We start from the raw sequence: 24,030 nt of genomic DNA, 5'->3' as shown, positions 1-24,030 counted from the left end.
ACAGATGATTAGTTCTTCTCTATTCTAGAGACTGAACACTAATTATGAATATATGAGTTTTCAGAATATGTATCTTTTGGGTGATCATGATTTGGTGGGTGGGTTTTGTGAGGCCTAGGGGAGGACATTAATAGTCTTTCTTTGGAATGGTGCATTTTACTTTTATCTCATAGTGGGCTAGTTGATTTAAAGGACATCTTAGTGGTTTAATTCACCTCATTATAGGAAGTGGAAATTTTACGTACTTCATGGAAAAGTTTAGAGGAAACTGAAGCTAGTGAAATTAAATGAACCGCTTAAGCCGTAAGGTGACAGCTAATTAGTGGTAGGGCAGGGACCAGAATCAAAGATTCCTTCTTTTTCATCCAGTACTTATTTCTTACTGTCATATTTTGGGACTTACTGAAAATTTAGTGTTCAATTTCTTGGGATTGTTAAATGGTGAATGAATTTCCAGTTGTTTGGGGAAGATGGGAGAACACAGTAAACATTTTACATTTTAAAAAATATGGATTTGATTAATTATATATATGTATCTGTTATTGATCTATGACTGGCTATTTTAATTATGAGTTCCTTTCTGACTTATGTCAGTAGAGTTTGCCTGCCTTCCAGAATGGTGCTAGTCATGAGGGGGACTTTGTAATGTATTGAGTAAGTGGAAGTAAATCACCTTGCTGTTAAGAACAGCTCAATGGATAATTTACTGAATGTATGTTTTTATCCTTGACTGTGGATAACATCATTAATTTAAATTAATGTATTTCCAAAATAGCCTTAGCCATGGTTATCTCTCAAAAGTTCTAGAGTTGGACTTATTGATGTCCTTGAAATAGCATGCAAAATTTTATATGTATGGTACATTTTTCTATGAATAATGCCCCATGGTTTTTGTTAGTTTTTAAAAGGGGTACCTGACTGAAAATAAAGATTTAAGAACCACTGCTTTAATGGGGTGGTATTCAAATCCATACTAGACTTTCCCCGTCTACTTTCACTTAAATAACCACATTTTTGAAATGTTACATCGTGAGTTTGATGTTCTATAGAAAAAAAAATCAAAAAGAAAAGTATTATGATATTTATTGCATCCCCAGAAATATTACAGGATCACATTGTAATTTTTTTGTGTGCTTAGAGACCTTTTATGCCATTGTATGACCCACCTACTTTTTTAAAAGCCAAAATTTCAGTATTTCAGTGTACTAAATGTGGTAAGTGGGACAATAAATTTTTTACGTGCAAAATGGTTGGAAGATACTAAGATGAACTATAACAGGAAGTTGGAATTAGTGTCATAAAGGCTGGATTGAGACATTTTCATGCTGTATGGTTTTTTCCCCCCTCTTCTTTTGACAGAGGCCAGAATCCCCCATGCCACTTTTCCTTGTTTTAATCAGTCAGGATGTCTCCTTGTTCCTAACACATATGCATGCACATACGCATACCCCATCATCGTCATCATCATCATGCTCTTAAGTATCCTCCTTCCTTATCTCCTCACTCACCTCTCACTCCCCTCCACTTTTGCTGTAACTTCAGGAACTGCTTTTTCACGCAAAGCCAATCCTTCTATAATTCTCAATCTATTTTCCTAGTGTTTTTCCTACTTCTTGCTTTACTTCATTTATAGCCTCTTAAACCTGAGGCTCTGTCCTTCCTTTCCATCATTCTTTCATCATTTTCCCCCCTTGATTTCTATTCTTTTGAAGTTATTGTCTTTAGCTGAGCCAGCCTTCTGTCAGTCCTTACTGCTGTCATCTAGTGAAGAGCCTCGCAGTCACTTCTTACTCATGGGAGACTTTGGCAGCTGGCTTACTCTTTTCTTCTCCCCCTAAGCTCTTCATGATCACAGCTCATGACCTATCTGTATGGAAAAACACCACCAAGTCCAACACTGGATTTTCAGTTCTTTGACTACCTTATTTCCGGTGAGCTTCACCTCTCATCAGAAATTTACTAAGATTTCTTCTCCTTCTTTCCTTACAGATCCCTCTGCTTTCTCCTAGTGCATCAGGACTCTTCCTTTGTCATTTTATTTATTTTTTAAAATCAGCTTAGATTTAATTATTTGTAATTTCAATGCCATATAATTTCTTCTTATACCTGTTGGATAGATCCTTAACTCCTAATGAAGCAGTTAATGTCTTCTCTGTGCCTTTTTTGTGAATGGCTGAACATTGCTAGAGAAAGTCACACAAAGGCAGATAGGTTCCACTATAAATTCATTATCACAAATCTTAAATGGGCCCTCAATACTATCCAACAATTCCTCTAATTTTTTAAATGTTCAACTTACTCTCTTTTTGCGCAGCAGTTACTGAAAACCTTATTCACTTTGCAAATCTTTTTACTTTCCTTGGGTGGTCCCAGAGCATAACTAGGTGCTGTATTATGGAGAAAACAGAAATCATCCATTAGGAATTTTCATTTTGCAGTTCCTAAACATGCAAAGCTGCCTTCTATTGCAATAAAAGAGCGTTTCTCCTGTCTCAGCTCAGTTTCTACCTGTACTTTGGATTCCATCTCATTCTGCCTTCTCTGAAACTCTAAAATATTGATGATCTCTTCGTAATTTATTCAACTAAACCTTCTCCATTTAATCTTTTCTATCAGCTTGATCCCATATCCCCTTTCTACTGCTATTCTGCCATATTATTCTGTTTCCAGACAAGCTTTTTAAAAGAATCATTTTCATACAAATGTAATCCCTATCTAAAGCCCTTAGGGCCAGATTTGATTCAGAATTTGGAATATTTTGGATTTAGAAAAACATTAACATGTACATACCATCTGTATAATAGCCCCAGTGAATTGTGGAGCAGTTCCCTGTAATCAGACGCATTGCCATTTCTGCTCTGAAGTGTGTGGCTGTCACTTTCAGTAGGAGCAATAAGTGCTATCGATAAATAGCCTCATATCAGTCCATGTCAGATTTTGCTTCCAAATGAGTTATTAAAATAACAAAACCCAAAACTTTAATATTTCAATGCTTTTGGATTTTGAAATTATAGCTGAGAGGTAGTGAACATGCCTTCATTTCTCACCTTATATTTTTTAACCTAGTTTGCCTTTTACTTTTCTCACTTTTTTCAAATGGCTCTTGCTAACTCTACCAATGACTTTTATCTAAAGTGATCATGTCACCAGTGAATGTTTTCAGTCTTCATTCAGTTGACTGGCCCAGAGCCCTAGATCCTGGTAATGCCAACTGCATAACACTCTCTTCCCTTAGCTTCGTTGGCACCACCCTCCCTGGCTCTCCTTCGCCTTTTTGTAGGCATATTGTCCATTATCTTGGCATTAAATGCTAGAGTTCTTCCAAGGTCTCTTAGGACCACTTCTCTTCCTGCTCTGTGCTCTCTCCCTTGGTGGTCTTGCCTGTATCTATGTCTTCAATTACCAATTACGTGCTGATGCAGCTCAGACCTCTCCTTTGAGGTCAACCAACATGTTCAACTGCCTATTTAACGTTCATTGTCATTTGGAACTCTCAAATATTGGGTCCAAATTCCTAATGTGTCCCAATCTCAAAATTTTCCCTAAACTGTTTGTTTTCAGATGTCCCTTTACTTCATCCGCTCCTCTCCCTTCCACTTTCCCCTCTCTTTTGCTTACCTCATTTTGGTAACTTCCGCCTCTGTTAGAGCAAGCATTAGGATCTTCGGCACTCTCTGGCCCTGCCCATCTCTCCAGCTTCATGTAGCTCCCCTTCTGCTCTCACTCCCTCTGAAGAACCGTGCTTCCTCCTACGGAAGGACCATTATACAAGCTTCTCTTTCTGCTTGGAATGCTCTTTCTGTGCTAGTTATTATAATTTATATTCAATTTCCCCATCATAGCTCCAATTCTCACTTTCCTAGAGAAGCTCTCTGAGTCATGTGCCCTATCATCAAATTTTATGGCACCATATATGGATTCTTTATAACACTAATAACAATTTTAATTGTACTTCTTTTTTTATCATTTAGTATGTTTTCCCCGCTAGGATGTAATCACTCTTAGAGCAAGTGTTACGTCTGTTCTTCACCATCATATTTCCAGCATAGTGCCTGGTGTATAGTAGGCAAATAGCAAACATTTTAAATGAATTTTATACATTAACTTTTCTTATATTGTTAGTGGTTTCTGTATATGTATTTACCAGTGTAGCACATGCAGTTTCCATAGTTTTATGTGGATCCAATCCTGGTGGTACTTTTTCTAAAAAATTATAACGACACATTTTTAAAAGTTCAATGAATTATGTAGGGATCAAATGCAAAAAAAAGTCTTACTTTGATCTAGCTCATAATTTATTCTCCTCCATCCCTCCATTTTTAATTATTTTTATTTATTTATTCACTTATTTATTTTTGGAGACGGAGTCTCACTCTGTCGCCTAGGCTGGAGTGCAGTGGCGCAATCTTGGCTCACTGCAATCTCCACCTTCCGGGTTCAGGCGATTCTCCTGCCTCAGCCTTCTGAGTAGCTGGGATTACAGGTGTGCACCACCATGCCCAGCTTATTTTTGTATTTTTAGTAGAGAGGGGTTTCACCATGTTGGTCAGGCTGGTCTCGAACTCCTGACCTCGTGATCCACCTGCCTTGGCTTCCCAAAGTGCTGGGATTACAGGTGTGAGCCACTGCGCCTGACCTTTTTTTCTTTTTTTTTTTTTTTTTAAGAGATGGAGTCTTGCTTTATCACCCAGGCTGAAGTGCAGTGGTGTTATCATAGCTCACTACAACCTTAAACTCCTGGGCTCAAGCCATTCTCTCACCTTAGCCTCTTGAGTAGCTGGGACTATAGGCACGTGCCACCATGCCTGACTAATTCCCCCATGTTCTTAATTCAGTTTTTCTACATTAACCTCTTTCCCTAGATTCTTTATAGATATCAGTATTTTAGTAAGTCTAGTGTTGTGTGCAAGTAAAATATATACTATATTCCAGCACAATTCAGCAGACTCTCAACTTGTTCATCAGTTCATAAACCTCACAGGATTAAAAATAGTTTAGCCATCTGTTAACTGACCAAACAATTTTAGTATTGTGAAAGGGTGTGGTAGGAAAGGGAGGTATAGGGTCTAGGTATAATGTCAGAACAAGGCTCAGTGCAGAAACTACCTTGTGACCTCTTAATACTGAAACTTAACAGTCAGTTCAAGATTAGGAAGAGATTTGGTGGAGGTTAAGCATAGGAGAGTCCTGACAATAGGGGATTTCCTAGATTAAAGTGACAGAATTTCTTTCAGCATTAATATCTTACTAAATTTTTTTAGAGATAAGATAATGTGTTTATAAAGACATTAATTATGTGAAAGTTATCATAATCTATAATTTAAAATACTACGTAATAGATTTCTTTATATTACTAAAGAAATTAATTGGCCTTTTATATTTTACTCCTTAACTAGGAAAACCAGTAGATTCCCAGACATCGCGAAGTGAATCTGAAATTGTGCCAAAAGTTGCTAAAATGACTGTATCTGGAAAGAAGCAAACTATGGGATTTGAAGTGCCTGGGTAAGACTTTGAGTACCTCCCTCATCCCCACCCCCACCCCCACGTTTTTGAAATCAGTGTTGCCTCCTATTAGTCTGTAAGAAACAGACTGTTTCAATTTTGCATAATATATCATTAGCACTGAAGTATCATATATCCTCAGTATAACATAGTACAAAGAGACAAAATGAGAAATTAGGCTTGATTCTGGCCTTATCTTGTGTGTATTACTTACTCTACCTTACTGTCAGTTTTCTTACATAAATATTTTATAGCTACTTTAACATAAAAAACCCTATGATTTTGTGAAACCTAGCACTGTGAGATAGGGAATTCTTATACCACTAGGTGGCAGAGGTAACCAGATTTTGGAGTGAGTCCCCGAATCATGGAATCATTAATTGAATTTTTTAATAACTAAAATATTTTTAAACTCTTCGGATTTTCATATTGAATAAATTGGACCATTGTAGCAAAGACATAAATAGGACCATTGTAGCAAAGACATATGATATGAAACATACGTACAATTTCAAATATATAGTGAAAAATGGAAATACACCATACCTTGGTAGCACTTGTTTGTTCTTATCCCAGTCTCTAGAATCCTTCCAGGAGTTTTTATAGACAAGGGGAGTGAGTTGCTTTAAAGCCATTAATTTTTAAACTCTAAAATTTTTCAGAATTTTCAGTTGTTCAATAAATCTGTTACTTATAAATTATATGTATTTTGTCTGCCAAAATGATAAACATTGTTATCAAATATAAACAATAGGTTTTTACTATAAACAATAAATTTTTATATATATACTTTTTTTCTTTTTTTCTCTTTTCCCAAGTTATATTTTTTAAAAAATATAAACCCAGGAACCTTATTTTTTTTTTCCTTACAATATTCTTTTGTCTAAACTAGTGAGGTATCATGAATTTTGGTTGGGAAGAATGTTTATCACCTGGTTCAATTTTTGGACTTCATAGAAACAAGACTTTATTCACTAGATTTCAAAGTCAATGAAGGAAAGGACTCCTTATCTAGGACATAGTGGGCATTCAGTATACATTAATTGAATGATTGGATGAATGAAAAAGTTAATTTTTATCATGAGTAACTTTAGCCTATTAAAATAATTTAGAATTCTGATTCAGTCTCAAAAAGCTTCATGTATGCCTTTTTTCCTTCTGAATTGGGATTGAGTTGTCAGAATTATAATTGCCCTTTTTGTCCTTATTCTTGAGTGCCATTTAATTCTGTTATGGGATTTTTGCATGGAGAGAGAGAGAGGAAATAAATAGAATACACAATTTATTGTTCTAAGGATTTTATAATCTTAGTGCAAAAGATTTTTCAGAAGTCTTAACATGCAAATGAACCCAAATTAATGTATTATATTAGAAGTAAATGCATAGGTATCTAAATGAATAATTATAAAGATAATGGGTAATAAATGTATCAATAAATAATGTGCATAATTTTTGAAAACTCTGTAAGTACAATGCAGGCCTTTCAGAATTTTATGACTATATTCTTTGTGAGGCCAGGGACTGTTAATGTTCATCACTGTATTCCTTTTACAGAATAGTTATTAAATATTTATTTCTCAGAATCCTTGGAGAAATACGTATTATTTTAAAAATAAACTTGCAAATAACATAAAGATAAAAAATACACGCATGAGGCAACATTTTGATGTGGCTCTATGGGAGAAGTCATTAGAATGTGAAAGGTCTGCAGTTGTAGATCGAAATACTCAGAAATGCTTAATAGTGCTCAAGGCCAACCAAGTTGCACTATTACAGGATTTTTTTGAGATTTATGATAGGGATAGCACTTAGCCTATTCTGGGTTAGTCTTAAGAAAGCATATAGAAACACAGGGAAACACTTTTGAGTCAAGATTTCAGCATCATAGGTTTCTACGTAGTGTGATTCTCAGTGGTGTCTTATTTTAAAAAGGATATGGCTGGGTGCAGTGGCCCATGGTTGTGATACCAACACATTGGAAGGCTGAGGCAGGAGGGTTGCTTGAGCCCAGGAGTTCGAGGGAGCTATGATCCTGCCATTGCATTCCAGCCTGGTCGACAGAGTGAGATCCTGTCTCTATTTGGAAGAGAAAAAAAAAAAAAGGATAATGCATAATGCATTGCTTGGAAGGAACTGAAACAGCAAACTTTCTTTTTCTTTAATAATATTAAAAATAGTAGATGCAAGTAAGTGCATGTAAGTAGAAATGGAACATTGCATATAGAAGAAATATTCTTTTAACCTCTTAAATCTCAGTTATTCGCTTCTAAGTATTTAACTCAAGAAGAAAGATTAAACCACTAGATTCATGTATAGTTTACTTTTAGAAAGGTAGTTTAGAGAAAAAAAAAGACTAGTCATTTTATAATATTAGATAAGTGTACAGGGTGGGTGTTGTGGCTCGTGACTGTAATTCCAGCACTTTAGGAAGCTGAGGTGGGAGCATCACTTGATCCTAAGAGTTCAAGACCAGCTCGGGCAATATATTGAGATTACCCCATCTCTACCAAAAAAAAAAAAAAAAAAAAAAAAAAATTAGCTGGGTATGGTGGTGCATGCCTGTGGTCCCAGCTACTTAAGAGGCTGAGGTGGGATCATTTGAACCTGGGAGGCCAAGACTGCAGTGAGCCGATATTGTACCACTGCGCTCCAGCCTGGGCAACACAGCGAGAGCGAGACCATCTCAAAAAAAAAAGAAAGAAAGAAAGGAAGAAAGAAAAAAAGCTTACAAAATCATACCAGAAAGCACCTGAAAAAAATTCAACCAACTTATTCTTTCATTCATATCAGTCAGTAATTAATTATAGGCCTGAAATCCAAATGGTCATTTTTAGACCTTATCTTAGATATTTTTCCAATCTTAAAACATTGACTTTTATTTCATAATATGCAGAAGTTTTTTTTACTAAGGGCAGACTTACCTGGAATACTTTTCTAATTACTTTGGTCATTTCCCACTAACACTGTAGAATTTTAGTGAATTAATTTACAGTTTACCTAAGATTTACTTAAAAAGGGCCGGGTACAGTGGCTCACGCCTGTAATCCCAGCACTTTGGGAGGCCGCGGCAGGTGGATTACTTGGGGTCAGGAGTTCGATACCAGCCTGGCCAACATGGTGAAACCCTGTCTCTACTAAAAATACAAAAATTAGCCGGGTGTGGTGGGCAGCGCCTGTAATCCCAGCTACTTGGTAGGCTGAGGCAGGAGAATCGCTGGAACCTGGGAGGCAGAGGCTGCAGTGAGCTGAGATCGCACCATTGCGCTCCAGCCTGGGTGATAGAGTGAGACTCCATCTCAAAAAAAAAAAAAAAAAAAAAAAAAAAGATTTACTAAAATGGAAATGCTATCCTGAAAGCCAGAGGAAAACAAACCTTTCATGTTATTGAATTACAAATGAAATGATCAAGTCAGCCCTGTTTTGTGAAGCCCTTCCTATTCTGGCAACCCCTCTGAGGGCTGCCTGGATTTGGTGGGGGAGCTGAGCTTCAAGCCCCTGCCCATGCTGTCCACCATAGCTGTCTGCTTTGATCTGTTTTCCTTATTGAATTTAATGTAAGCTTGCCTCTGAAGAAAATGTTTTGCAGCTAAAAACAAAAAGGTCTGGGGCCCGAGATTGTGATTTCTCCCAGGACTGATCCAAACCAGAGCCTATGTCTAGTCATAGTAGATCACTTGTATTATAATTTGTGGGGCTTTTAAAATTCTTCTAAGTACAGAATTGTCAAGTTTTGGTTTTAGAACTAGCTGTGGTCATTCAAACAAATATTTGCAAAGTATAGTCTGATTTCACTTAATTTAGCTTGTTAGAATCCTTTAAAAGTATGGGAACATTTTCTGCGTATTACTGTTTTTACCTACTAGTTTAAGATGAAGTACATCTGTCTAAGCAGTGCTCAAAAATGAACACCTAAATTGGTTAGTGGAGATTTGAAAAAGCAAAATAAAATGAGAATGTATATGTGGCTTTTAATAAAGTTGCAAATATAACTATTGTGACTCTTTTCCTGAGGCATATTGTGAAGGGCTAATGTTGGGCATGTAAAAATGCCCTGACAGGGAAAAACCAATGTATTTTTTGTTATAATAGGCAAGAAGAAAATAGATGTGCTTACACATATCCATCATGCTACAATCTTAAATGATTATTATAAACTGCTTTCTATATGTAGTTTCTCTGCCAGCTCCACATAGAGTTGGATATAATTGGTTTCATTCTTAATAACTTCCAATTTAACCTGCTCTTTGTCCTAATTCTGTTTATCCATAGTTGTTAAAGGAAAGTGACGCATATCATACATAGTCTGATTATTAGGTCACATTCCTTATAGCTATTCACAGAGTTGCACTGGTACTAATTTCTATGTGGAGTGTCAACGAGCTCATGAAGAACTAAGATCAGTGTTTACTTTTGTCAAGGAGAGAATAGGTTAAGCTGGGCAGTCTTGTTTCTCCTTTATATATGTGAGTTCTTCACTAGATTGTAATCTTTTGAGAGTGGTAGTTAACTTCTTAATTTCTGTGTCATTTTCTTTTTGACATCAGTCCCTAGTATATGTTGTAGTTTTTAATAAATCAAGTGTTTGTTGAATTAATGAATTAAAGCTCCACTGTCAAAAATGTTTATGAACTGTAGTCATTTAGAGATATCTCCCCTCAGGGTAGTGTTTGAGTAAAAAAGATCATAAGTCTATCATGTTGGAAGGATGAGTTGAAGTAAAACTATATTTTAGTACTAATTCATCTCCAGTAATATATTTGGTGCCATTTTTACAAAATATCTCCTTTATACCATTGATTTTGATAGGATGGATTATATGGCCAAGGCTGTGGGCTTGATTTTGAATTTCAGTTATTTTTCAACATATTTTCTTCTTATCTTCATTTTTGGTACACTGTTTTTTGCGTGGGATCTTCCACGGTTGTATTTGTGTGGTTTGAGTCTAGCTACTTATCATTTCCACCTTAACAGACTTTAGCTACTTAGCAGAGACTATTTTTGGTCTGGAGCATAAAGGATTATGAAGAAACAGCTTCTCTGCCCTTCTGACATTGTAGGACATCAATAGAGTTGGTTTAAAATACTTTTTTCCTATCTGCCTTCTGTAGAGTATCGTCTGAAGAAAATGGTCATAGTTTCCACACACCTCAAAAAGGACCGCCCATTCAAGATGCCATTGCTTCTTCCGATGTTCTTGAGACTGCTTCTAAATCTGCTAATCCACCCCAAACGATTCAAGCATCAGAAGAGCAGAGTTCAACCCCAGCACCGGTGAAAAAGTCTGGCAAGCTGAGGCAGCAAATAGATGTGAAGGCGGAACTGGAGAAGCGGCAAGGAGGGAAGCAGCTACTCAACTTAGTGGTCATTGGTAATGCTCTTTGTCCCTCTGGATCGTCAGCCAGCCATGCCTTAGCCTGCCCATGTCTGGTGGCAGCATGGAAACTCTGAGTTTCTCCATGGGTGGAATGGACAGAGAGAGAGGAGGCACAGCCTCATAATGCTTTCTAGTCACCTGGGGAGAGATAATGCCAAGTTACCAAAGAGGTCATTACACTTGATTGTGGGATTTTTCATTTTGTGGACATTTTGAAATTGGCGTGTTTTGTTGACAATTTTAATTTCCAAAAATCTGAGAAATTCCCCCCCCCGCTGTAAAGAGACATGCTCTTTTTTTTCTATTAGATGTTTTAACTGTCATTTGATAAATACTGGTATTACTGTAAACCACTGACATGAAATATTGAATTACACATTTATGCAATGCCTCAGTGTGAACATCTGAAAATGTACCTGGTATTAATCCTGAATCAATTTTCTTTAGGTCATGTTGATGCTGGGAAAAGTACTCTGATGGGCCATATGCTTTATCTTCTGGGTAATATAAACAAAAGAACTATGCATAAGTATGAACAGGAGTCTAAAAAGGCTGGCAAAGCTTCGTTTGCATATGCATGGGTCTTGGATGAAACTGGCGAAGAAAGGGAAAGGTAGTCACTATATTTCAAAATTTTCAGTTTGAAATCATACAGTCTTCTAAAATAAATGTGTAATATGTGTTGAATTTGTAAAACATGAAATACTTTAGACATTATTTTTAGAAAATAGCTCTTAAATATCAGAGAAATATTTTGACTTTTTTGTTGTAATTTGCATACTGTTTTTACTCTTCTGACTTTTATGGAAATAGATTAAAACAATGTTTAAAAAAACAAAATAAAAGCCATGCAGAAAAAAAACAGTAAAAATCATAAGCTGATTAGTCTATGGGATAAGTTTCAGTTGTCACTTCCCTAAGTATTTGTCAAATTGCCTTGATTTTGAATTAAAATTATGAGTAAGACTTTTAATTTCATGTCAGCTTACAAAGGAAAGGTAACTGTAGTAAAACCTCTTCTGTGTAGAATCTAAATAACCAGCAAATTCAAATTACCAAACAATTCATTTTTATACTTTACATATTATGTTTTTATGAGACAGTCAGCAAACAAGTAATTCTGTAGCTATAATGCAGTCAGTTACTCCTCTGTCTCTGCTACTGTGTTGAGTGCTAATTTTGGGGAGATTCTAGTAGGAATATGCAGCTACTCATACTCTGGTCAAAGAATAGTATTTCTTTTGAAGTCTTTTTAGAGTGTCAGTATAGATCATGTTAGGGTTGTTAGGGTGGGAGAGCCAAAGGACACCTTAATAATTAGTGAAATGGCAGATATATCATCTGTGTCAAAATAATGACTCTTTACAAACTTATAAAGTCCTGTGGAAGTCCTAAATTAACAAGGAGATTAAACTGTGTTCTCTGATGTCTTCAGTCTGATTATTGGAGAATATATCTGGATTTGCATGCCTTTTTAATGTGTATTTTCTTGCAGTCTTGGATAGTCTCCATTATAAACATATAAGGTAACACTCTGTAAAGCAGGTCACAGTATTCCTTAGCTCTTCTGATAAACCAGAATTTGTATCATAATGGTTTCTCTTTCTTTGTGGGTGTCTTTAGTTCTTTATAGTATCACAGACCTGTTTTCTGTCCTAGTAAGAAAAATTAGCTAGACAGTTGCCAATTTTGGAAAACAATGTAATTGTATATGATGCAATATTAGAAGCCTAAATAATTTTCACCTCTCAGTTTAACAAGCACATTATTAAAGTATGTGGCTTTTTAGTTTTCTTTGCGTTATCTAGTAAGCAGGTAAAGACATTGAGAACAGTATAATTTAAGTTAGAATGTTTACTTGAATTTACCTAGTATCTTAGTTGAGCTGGCAAGTGAACTAATAATCTATTTGATTCCTATAATGGTCAGTCATTTTAGCTTTTTTGATAATACATCTATTGATTGGCTTTCATATTTTTGCTGCTGCTGGTTTTTTATTGCTCAGCATGATATAAGTTTTAGAATATTTCTTCATTCCATAGATAGCAGGTGCTTCCAGGTACATGATGGGAGTTTTAGCTTACCACCATGTGTTCCTTAATAGCATTTACAAAATGTAATATGTTGCTTATCCCGCCATGTTAAATATTTGTAAATCCCCTGGTCTTCTCAGATACTGAAGAACAGAAATTAGTAAATTGAGTGACATTTCATATCCTTAGGATTACAAATTGAAATCAGAGCTGGGTCAGCAGAGTATACCCAGGTCAGTCTAGGGAGGATCTCAGAATAAGTCTTAGTTCACCATTATTCTGAAGGTGTCTGTGGTCCCTAGAGTATTTGGGAATTATTAAAGAGAATTAAGCGTCACTTTAGCAAACTAGGATGGCCCATGCTTTCAGATTAAACTAAAATGGCTTGATTAAGGAGACCTACAGTTACTTTATTGCTAGGGCAAACCTATAGTTCATTATTCTAATTGTTGTACTCTTTTGGTAGTAAAAGCGAGTATTATTATTTCTTACTTTGAGTGATTCTGGGGCAAACCTAGTTTATTGCCACATGATTTCCCTGTCTAAATTCCTGAGGCCTAGAATGACTGAGTGCCCTTGTAGACCTTCCTTGGGCCTTCTTATACAGGTTAAGCATCCCTAATCTGAAAATATGAAATTTGAAATGCTCCAAAATCTGAAACTTTGAGTGCTGACATGACATCACAAGTGAAACATTCTACATCTGATCTCATGTGACAGGTCACACAAAACGACTGAAAATGTTGCATAAGATTCCCTTCAGGCTATGTGTATAATGTGTATATGAAACAAAGGAATTTTGTGTTTAGACGTGGGTCCCATCCTCAAGATATCTCATTTTGTATATGCAAATATTCCAAATCCGAAAAAGTCTGTAATTTGAAAAGCTTCTAGTTGCAAGCATTTCACTAATCTGAATCTACATTTTTGTGGCTGAAAAAAGGCACTATGTTGGTCTCCAAAAGAATTAAATAGGATACAAAACAATCTGCTGTTCATCTGTCTCTGTTTTTTAAAAATTAGGCATCTGCTTTGATATCTTATGTTTTCTAAATATGTAGCATACTAACCAGCCTTGCAAATTAAGTTTTATAAGCTCATTTCTATAATTAGTGAAGCATAAGCACAGAACATGAAGAAAATTACCTCTCGGTCGTGGTAATTTTTCATTTATCTTTTCTCATATGCAGTATTTTCCCCCCCATTTAGAGTTGTCCCCATGTATCTTTCTTTCTTCACAATTTACACTATTTCTTACAAAACAAATAAGATAATAGGGCATAACTATCATTTTTATTGAGCTCTTACTTTGTCCTCCCTTTTGTGTTAAAACCATATGGATGCACTTCTATTATAGCAGAAATTCCAGCCCTGATTGATAATTTAATTATTCAAAAATAATGGTCTATAAGAACAATTTCCATTTTTACCTAAGAATGTAGATGGTCATGTAGACTATTATTAATTTACTCTGTAGCACTATTTACATCGTACATTCTAACCATGTTATGTTTTGTTTAAGGGGAGTAACCATGGATGTTGGTATGACAAAGTTTGAAACCACAACCAAAGTTATTACATTAATGGATGCTCCAGGCCATAAGGACTTCATTCCAAATATGATTACAGGAGCAGCCCAGGTAACTGCTGTTTTCTTCACTATAGTGTACTGATTGTACTTTACATAAAATTTCCTGATGCTGAGGTTACAATTCTAGGATTCTGACTTTTAAAATATTTTAAAATTAAAAATTTTAACCTTTATAAAGCTTGAACAAAAAGAGCAATATTGTATTTTTCATGATCTTTTTACCTGTACTTTGTAAAACCTTTTAAAATTTCTTACAAAGGAACAAAATGTATAAAAGCTATGAGTTTCTTTATCGTAAAAGTAATGGTGAAGGACTTGATGAGTATAGCTTCGTATTTCCTTTATTGATAAGTTGGCCTGAGTATTTCAAAATCTGCCTTATGTCTTTCAATATATTCAAGTCCTATATCTTTTTAAAGAGCTTGTTTATGCAGAAATAATGAAGCTTGAGTATTTTCGCCCAGTGGTTTATTTACTTTCTTTATAATATTAAAAAAGCATTGCAATTTGTAAATTACATGATTCTTAATAAGAATACTGCAAAAAATCAAGTATAATTTGCATTCATACATCCCTTAATGATAAGGAAATATTCTGAGAAGTGCGTTGTTAGGCAGTTTCATCATTTGTGAACATATTAGAGTTTACTTACACAAATCTGGATGGTAACATCTTTTATACACCTAGGCTACATGGAACCTATAGTTCCAAGGCAACAAACGTGTAACATATTATTGTATTGAATACTGTAAGCAGTTGTAGCACAGTGGTAAATATTTGTGTACCTAAACTGATCTAAGCATATTATAGAAAACGTACAGTAAAAATAGGGCATAAAAGATAAAAAATGGTACACCTGTATAGGGCACTTACCATGAATGAAGCTCGCAGGACTGGAAGTTGCTCTGGATGATTCGGTGAGTGAATGGTGAGTGAATGTGAAGGCCTAGGACACAACTGTATACTTTACAAACACTGTACACTCAGGTGACACTAAATTTATTTAAAAATATGTTTTTCTTTAATAGTAAATTAAGCTTAGCTTACTGTAGCTTTTTTTACTTTATAAACATTTAAATTTTTTTTAACTTTCTGACTCTCTTATAATAACACTTAGCTTAAAGCACAAACATGTTGTACAGCTGTACAAAAATATTTTCTTTCTGTATAGTCTTATTCCATAAGCTTTTTTTAATATATATTTTTTACTTTTTAAACTTTTTTTGGTGAAAAACAAAGACATAAATACGCACATTAGCCTAGGCCTACACAGGATCAGGATCATCAGAAGTGAAAAATAGTAAGTACATAAACCACTATCATAGTTATCATTATAAAGTACTATACATAATTGCATATGCTATATTCTTTTATACAATTGGCAGCGCAGTAGATTTGTTTATACCAGTATCATCACAGATACATGAGTAACGCATGGTGCTATGACATTGTGGTGACTACGACATCACCAGGCAATGGGAGTTTTTCAGCTCCATTATAATCTTATGGGACCACCATCGTGTATGCGGTCCATGGTTGACCAAAACGGCATTATGCTGTGCATCACCGTAACTTTAAATGATTAAAGCAATGAAAATAGCACTGCACATATAGGACATTGATTTCTCTCATAATGGATGATTACTGGAAAACATGAAGAGTTAAAATAACTTGACTCTGTTACATGGCAAAAACATGACTTCAAGCAATTAACCATTTTCTGGGATCTACTCATTAAAAGATTAATTTTTTGAGACAGAATCTCACTCTGTAGCCCAGGCTGGAGTGCGGTGGCACAGTCACCAGTCACTGCATCCACAACCTCCCAGGCTCAAGGGATCCTCTCACCCCAGCCTCCTGAGTAGCTGGGACTGCAGCCATGTGCCACCATGCCTGGCTAATTTTTTAATTTTTTGTAAAGATGGGATCTCACTGTATTGCCCATGCTGGTCTTGAGATCCTGGGCTCAAACAATCCCCACCTCAGCCTCCCAAAGCGTTGGGATTACAGGCGTAAGCCACTGTGCCCAGCCAAAAAGAGAATTTTAATATGAACATTTGTCAACCAAAAAGGATATTGTATGAATACATTATAATATATTTGAAGATAAACAAGAATTTTTTGATACTATTTTAGAAAGTTGACATGTAATTTTAGAATATTAATTCAAGATTCATGGACTGAATGTGATAAAAGATTGAAATAAAGTAATTATCGCTATTAATTGAGTATCTAATATGGACCAGATACTGTATTAGGTGTTATATGCATTTAGTTTAGTATAATCTTTATAACAACTCTAGGAAGTGTATATTATCACCATTTTAAATTAGTATACAATCATCCCACCATGTGCATGGATTTTGCATTTATGGATTCAGTCAACTGTGGATTGGAAATATTTGGGGGGTGAAAAATTCCACAAAGTTCCAAAAAGCAAAATTTGAATTTGCCACACACTGGGTACTGTGTTGAATCCATGCAAATGAAGTGATGTGTAGGCATTGTATTAGGTATTACACATAATCTAGAGATAATTTAAAGTGTGTGAGAGGAAGTGTGTAGGCTATATGCAAAGGCTACCCTGTTTTGTATAAGGGACTTAAGCATTCATAGATTTTGGTATCCACGGGTGTTGGGAGGTCTGGAACCAATCCCTCACTGATACTTAGGGAAACTGTACTTCTCATTGCATTTACCAAATAATACAATATAGTTTTGATTTCTCCTTATATGTGTATATGTATGTGTGTGTGTATGTCTGTGAGTCTTTCTCTTTTTTTTTCATGATTACTTATTGAATACTGGCTGTGTAGCAAGCACTGGGGTAGCAGTGTGGGAATGCAGTGCCTACAAAGCACTGATAGTTTAGTGGGCGAGACAAACACCAGAAGAAGCAGTTGTAGTAAAAAATACTTCTGAATTCTAGAACCTTAGAGTCCACAGTTATTATAAAGATTGTTTATTCCAGGCCCAGGTGTGGAGGCTCACGCCTGTAATCCCAGCACTTTGGGAGGCTGAGGTGGGCAGATCGCTTCAACCCAGGAGTTCAAGACCAGCCTGGGCAACAGGCAAAAGCCTGTCTCTACTAACAATACAAAAAATTAGCTGAGTGTGGTGGCAGGTGCCTGTAGCCTCACTTACTCAGGAAACTGAAGTGGGAGAATCACCTGAACTCAGGAAGTTGAGGCTGCAGTGAGCCGTGAGGAAAGGGAGTAAGACCCTGCCTCAAACAAAAATCATTTATTTCAAACTCTTTATGGAATTATGGTGAGAAAGGATTTTAGAGATCATCTAATTGAATTCCATTATGTAACAAAGAAATAAAGAGACTCAAAGATGTTAAGTAACTTGCCGAGTGTGCAAAATATTGCAGTGGACTTTGGGGACACAGAAGCATACAAGACATGCTGCCTCACCTCAGGGAAATCACAGCGTGGAAGACAAGATGTGAAGATGAAAGGCTAACAGTTGCACTCCAAGAGTAGAGAAGATATACATTGTAGAGAGAGATCACTTTATTCTGCTTGATCATCAGAGGCTTCCTTGAGAACGTGTAGTAAGCATTTGGACTCCCAAAGACAAGAGCTATTGCCTAGAAATAATATTAATAGAGAAATTGCCTAGTAATTTTTTGGATATAGTAATAGGAAGATTAGGTACAACATTTGTGGCCTTAGGTATCTTAATACCAATTCAATGAATTTTACATTTTAACCTAAGAACGTAAATATAATTTTACAGTTGTTATGAAAACCTAATGAGAAAAAGATTTTCAATTACTGAGCCTAGGACTTGGAAGTTCAGGTCTGGATGTTTTATATAAACTATATTTACTCCCTAGTGTTTCTGTGAAGTAAGTAAGTTGGTAACACAGAGAGGTTAGACAACTTGCCTGAGGTGTGGAGAACAATTATTGACTACAAGTATGCATGAAAGAGCCAATTTTCAAATTGATTGCTTCAGTTTGTACGCTTATTCTTATCTAAGGATCCTTGATCAAAAGAGCTGGATCTCATTGAGGAAATTAATGTTCAGTTTTATAAAATATGAAGGATTGGAAGTGAAGATGGCACTTAAGAGTAGAGACAAAGCAGGAGTATTTAGGTACGAGTAAAAGGAAACAGGAATAGTGTAAATTATCCCACCAGACAAAGTATATGGATAGTACTTCAATTTAAATTGTAATGTTCTGTTGTAAGAAGGTATCTGAGACATTCTTGACATATTTTATGACCATTTATTTTCCATTATGGTGAGGATTATATATTATATCTGAAATTCCTTAAAAACTGCAGAGCACAGAAATAAAGGGTTACTGGGGAAGCAACAAAGAAACAAGCTGTTGTGTACTCTGTTCTGACCAGAAAGCAGGAGAACTTAATGATGTGGATGGAATATAAGAGGACCCTAGAGAGAAAGTGATTATCATGTAACAGTCCGAGATAGCTAAAGAGGGGAATGCCAGGTCTAGTCTTTGTTTCCTGGATTTCAGAAAAGTGGATTTCTATGACAAACAGGTATGCATACAAAGCAAAAGCTGTAAAAGAGAAAATAAAAGTGTTCTTTAAAAAATGTCCCTATAGTGCATTGACAGAAATAATTGATAAGTATGAAAAGGAGGAACTTCTATGGTTGTACAAACTGTCTATTGCACATTTTAAAAGGCTGCATCCACATGATGCAAGTGGCATCAACACAAAAGAATAGTGGGAACCTGTCAAGTTAGTTTCAATAAGGCTAACAAAAACTGAGCTAAGCTGAGGTTAGCTTTCTTCTTTTGTGGGGTGTGTAATTTGAGTCTGAAAGGAATGTCTTTCTATCTGATTCACAAGATGGTCCACACAGGTTAGAAAACTTTGTTATACAAGGCTTTTTTTCAATAGCTGTAGAGGATGAATGTGCTGCTTTTTGACAATTCACATATTTGCTGTTTTTCTTCATTATAAACAATACTCTGATGAATATGTTTGTAGATCTATACTTATTTCTCTGGGGTAAATTCCTAGAGGTGGAATTGATGGGAAGTAAAATATGTATAATTTTTAAGTTCTTGATACTTTTTGTGAAAATACCCCCTGGAAGGTGGTGCACCTACAGTCCCATGAGCAATATTTGAGGATGCGCTTCTCACCGCATCCTTGCCTACAGCAAATAATTTTGTCTTTTAAATCTTTAACAATGTGATTTGTAAAAATGGGAGGGGGGGAATATGTCAATGTGTTTTTATTTTACTTTTAAAAAATTTTAGTTTCTACTGAATTTGAATTTTTTTCATGTTTGTTGACCATTTATATTTCTTTAGCAAATAGCTTGCTTGTGTCCTTTAAAGCTATGTCGTCTTGCTTTGTTTTGGGTTTTTTTTTTTTTTTTTGGTAAAGATTCTATAGAGATTATAACTTTTACTTATATGTTACAAATGTTTGTCCCTCCCTGTCTACTGTTTTTTGTTTTTTTGAGACAGAGTTGTTCTGTCACCAAGGCTGGAGTGTAGTGGGGCGATCTCGACTCACTGCAACCTCTGCCTCTCAGGTTCTAGTGATCCTCATACCTTAGCCTCCCAAGTAGCTGGGAGGAAGGTGTGCACTACCACACCCGGCTAGTTTTTGTATTTTTTGCAGAGATGGGGTTTCACCATATTGGCCAGGCTGGTCTCGAACTCCTGACCTCAGGTGATCTGCTTGCCTTGACCTCCCAAAGTGCTGGGATTATAGGCGTGAGCCACTGTGCCTGGTTGCTGTTTATTTATGTTTTAATTTTGCTTATATTTTTCCTCCTTTGCTTATATATTTTAACTGTTACATAATCAAGTGTGGACTTTTTTCTTGTTCTTTGTGTCATTATTTTTGGTGACTTTTATTTTAAAATTTAAATCCATCTTTGGGAGTCTTTTGTTTGATTTGCTTTGGTGGGGATAGTTAGTGTCTTCCTTTAAAAATTTGACTAACATAATTAATTGAATAATCTGTCCTTTGAATGAAAATGCTGAAACATTATTTCTGGCTTCGATTATTTTTCTTCTTTAGGCGGATGTAGCTGTTTTAGTTGTAGATGCCAGCAGGGGAGAGTTTGAAGCTGGATTTGAGACTGGAGGACAAACACGAGAGCATGGACTCTTGGTCCGTTCTCTGGGAGTGACGCAGCTTGCAGTTGCAGTTAATAAAATGGATCAGGTATTTAAGGGCTTTGTAGAGATTTGTTTAAGATGTTATTCTGCTCATATAGATGACTTAGATGTGACTAGTGTACATTTTATTAGTCAGTTGCCATGTTTTTAAAAATAAATTCCGTTCTCATCTTAAATAAATGAGGTGTTAGTAATTTTTGAGTAAGAAAATGTCTTATTTTTAAAATTAATTTTTAACACCTAAAAATTGTTTTAAATTATAAAATAATACATGTTTTTTATAGTGGAATGAAAGTATAAAAATCAGAAATAAACCTATATTTCCAATTATCCTTCCCACCCAGAAACTTATAACATTTCATTTTGTGTATTCGTCCAATTTATTTTTATAGATAAGAATCTTTTTATTTACAAAATTGGGTTATCTGTTTTATCATCTGCTTTTTAAAAAATAATTTTCTTGTCTTATGCACGTTTCCAAGTAATTGATAATCCTTAGATAAAGAGGGTATTGTTTTTATGGCTGTATTCTAGTCTATTTTAAAGATGTAATTCATTAAACATTTACTTTTGAACATTTCCTACATATGTATTTAGAAAATGGTTCATTCCATGGAAATTTCTGGGCGTAAGGGAATATACGTTTTAAGACTTGCTGAACATGATTAAAATGCCTTTGAGCAAAATTCTAGTTATTTACTTCTGTCACATATGGTGTATTTACTTTCCTAAACTCTTATCAATACTGCTGTTATTACAAAATTGTTTTCCCAATTTATGTATAAAACATGATTCCTCTTTTTAAAAAAATTTACTCTACTGTGAATGTTCATATTTAAATATGTTTTGTATATTAACAATTTGTTTTTTCTTTTGGGAATTATTTATATAATTTCCTCATTTATGTAACTATTTTTTTCTTATTGGTTTGTAAACATACTTTATTTGTTAAAGATATTACCCCTCTATCCTCTCTTAGATCTCTTTCCAATTTGTTACTTTACTTTTTGTTTATGGTATGTTTTGGACATATACTCAAATTTATAAATAGTTCCTTTTGACTTCTGTCTTTATGCCTAGGTATTTTCTTTCTTTTTTTTTTGAGATGAGGGTCTCACTCTGTTGCCCAGGCTAGAGTGCTGTGGTGCCATCATAGCTTACTGCAGCCTCAATTCCTGGGCTCAAGCAGTCCTCCCATGCCAGTCTCCCTAGTAGCTGAGACTACAGGTGTGTGCCGCCATGCCCTGCTAATTTTTAATTTTTTGGATCGATAGTGTCTCACTGTGTTGCCCAGGCTGGACTGGAACTCCTGGCCTCAAGCTATCCTCCTGCCTCAGCCTCTCAGAGTGCTAGGATTACAGGTGTGGGTCACTGCACCCAGCCTGCTTAGGTATTTTCTTACCCTGGGATCTGATTCACCTACATTTGCTATTAGTTCCTTTATGGTATCATTATTACATGTACTTTTAATTTTTTCCCAGCATTTGACCATGAAAAATTTCAATATAAAGAAAAGCTGAAAAAATTTTACAGTAAACATCCATATTATACTCACTTATTAAGATTCTACCTCTTACTTCCTCACTTGTTGGTTTCTCTATCTACTTCTTTATCCATCCATTAATCCATTCCTTTGGCGTGCATTTCCATGTAAGTTGCAGACCCCTAAATACTGCAGTGGCATGTCATTATCCAGAGTTCATATTATGTATACTTTTTTAGTCTATTTGGCTTGAGGGGAGTGCTGATAATTTTATTTTATTCTAACAGTTGGTCCAAGCAAAAGTGAGTAAAATACTCACTTTTTCCCCCCAAATTTGAAATCACTTTTAGCATATATAAAAAATTCTAAATGTACTGGAGACTATTTGTAGGCTTTCTGTTTTAGGAACAATTACTTTTAGATCATATTATTAGCAAGGTCTGATATTCTGTGTTTTGATTTTAATAGATTTTATATTTATATTTTATATAGTCTTGATTATATTTCATTGCAGAAATTTAAATTTTATGTATCATGTTCTGAAGCATAGTTTTAAAAAATAAATTGGATCTTTATCAGGTTAATTGGCAACAAGAAAGATTTCAAGAGATTACTGGAAAACTTGGGCACTTTCTTAAGCAAGCAGGTTTTAAGGTAAGATCATTTTAGATTTATTTGTTATTACTTTCCTTAAGTCATCTTACTGGTATGAGAGGAAAAACTAATACTTTGATATTCTTATTAAATTTGTTTAATTCTCTTTGCTTTATTTTCTCTAGAGTATCATGTATATAATATATTCTTTGGATTATTTCAACTTAGAAAATTGCATATGTTTAATATTTGGGTTGGTTTTTATGTAAGCAAAATACTTTTTTACCCTACCTATTAAATTAGATGGTATAGGTTTAAGGAGGTCATAGAGGAGTGTGGAAACTGATAGGGAAGAATTTGTCCAGCAAGCATCTGTAATATGCCTTTGTTACCAAATGCTTGAATGTTTTGGAATAAATTTGCAAGTTTCCCACAATCAAAAAAGTTGAAAATTATTGGATCAGATAACTTTGGGGCCGTAGTTCTGTGATTTCTATTATGTTTTAAAAAGTACATTGTTGCTTTTGCAAACTTGGTGCAGTTATGGTAATGGTGAATCTTTTAATGTTTTAAAAAATGTTGTATTAAGTTTCATAAGTCAATCTTTTTAATAGGAGAGTGATGTAGCTTTTATTCCTACAAGTGGTCTCAGTGGTGAAAATCTAATCACAAGATCTCGGTCAAGTGAACTCACAAAATGGTATAAAGGACTATGTTTATTAGAACAAATTGGTAAGTATACTGCCATTCTAGCTTTAATGCATTATAAAATTGGTATTAATTATTATTTAGAGTTCTTTATGGGAGATAGTCACATGTATGAAAAAGCATAGGATTTGTAGTCGGAGGAACTAAGTTACCTGTTTTGTCATCATGTGCGATACTTAACCTGTCTAGTGCTCAGTTTTCCTCAGTTAATGAGGCTAGTGCCTGGTTTACATATCTTATAGACTGTTGTTAAAATTAAGTGAGATTAACATTCGTTTTATAAACTGCAAACTATTACTTGGTTGAATGTCCTTTATCCGAAATGCTTGGGACCCAAAGTGTTTGGGGTCTAAAATTTTTTTTTTTTTATTTTGGAATATTTACATTATACTTATTAGTTGAGCAGCCCAAATTCAAAAATCTGAAATACAAAATGCTCCAATGAGCATTTCCTTTGAGCATTATATTAGTGCTCAAAAAGTTTCAGATTTTGGAGCATTTCAGATTTCAGAATTTTGGATTTGGGATGCTCAATGTGTATATTAGTGACAGTTAATTTGCTATTAGTAATTATAAAAAGTAGTTATTTTCTAGGAGAAGTGGGATTATAATGAG

The 24,030-nt window shown here is 35.0% G+C and overlaps 1 protein-coding gene and 1 non-coding gene across 5 annotated transcripts in view; one reads left to right on the top strand and one right to left on the bottom strand.

The window, feature by feature from the left end:
• The window catches only part of HBS1L (HBS1 like translational GTPase), a 92,860-nt gene that overhangs the window by 48,037 nt on the left and 20,793 nt on the right, over positions 1-24,030 (top strand). For all 4 annotated transcript variants that reach the window (XM_054490908.2, XM_054490910.2, XM_054490909.2 and 1 more), the window contains 7 exons: positions 5,397-5,505; positions 10,614-10,873; positions 11,327-11,492; positions 14,435-14,552; positions 20,530-20,676; positions 22,693-22,767; positions 23,322-23,439. In XM_054490908.2, coding sequence (XP_054346883.2) covers positions 5,397-5,505; positions 10,614-10,873; positions 11,327-11,492; positions 14,435-14,552; positions 20,530-20,676; positions 22,693-22,767; positions 23,322-23,439 — 993 coding nt within the window. The remainder of the gene's footprint in view (positions 1-5,396; positions 5,506-10,613; positions 10,874-11,326; positions 11,493-14,434; positions 14,553-20,529; positions 20,677-22,692; positions 22,768-23,321; positions 23,440-24,030) is intronic.
• Positions 5,546-5,618, bottom strand: LOC134739799 (small nucleolar RNA SNORD19). The gene has a single exon (XR_010126845.1). It is a non-coding gene; the product is annotated as a small nucleolar RNA SNORD19 (small nucleolar RNA).

This window comes from Pongo pygmaeus, chromosome 5 (genome assembly GCF_028885625.2).
Source record: "Pongo pygmaeus isolate AG05252 chromosome 5, NHGRI_mPonPyg2-v2.0_pri, whole genome shotgun sequence".
NCBI classification, from domain to species: Eukaryota; Metazoa; Chordata; class Mammalia; order Primates; family Hominidae; genus Pongo; species Pongo pygmaeus.
Note: the sequence above shows the minus strand (reverse complement) of the source record. Positions and strands in the feature narration are given on the sequence as shown.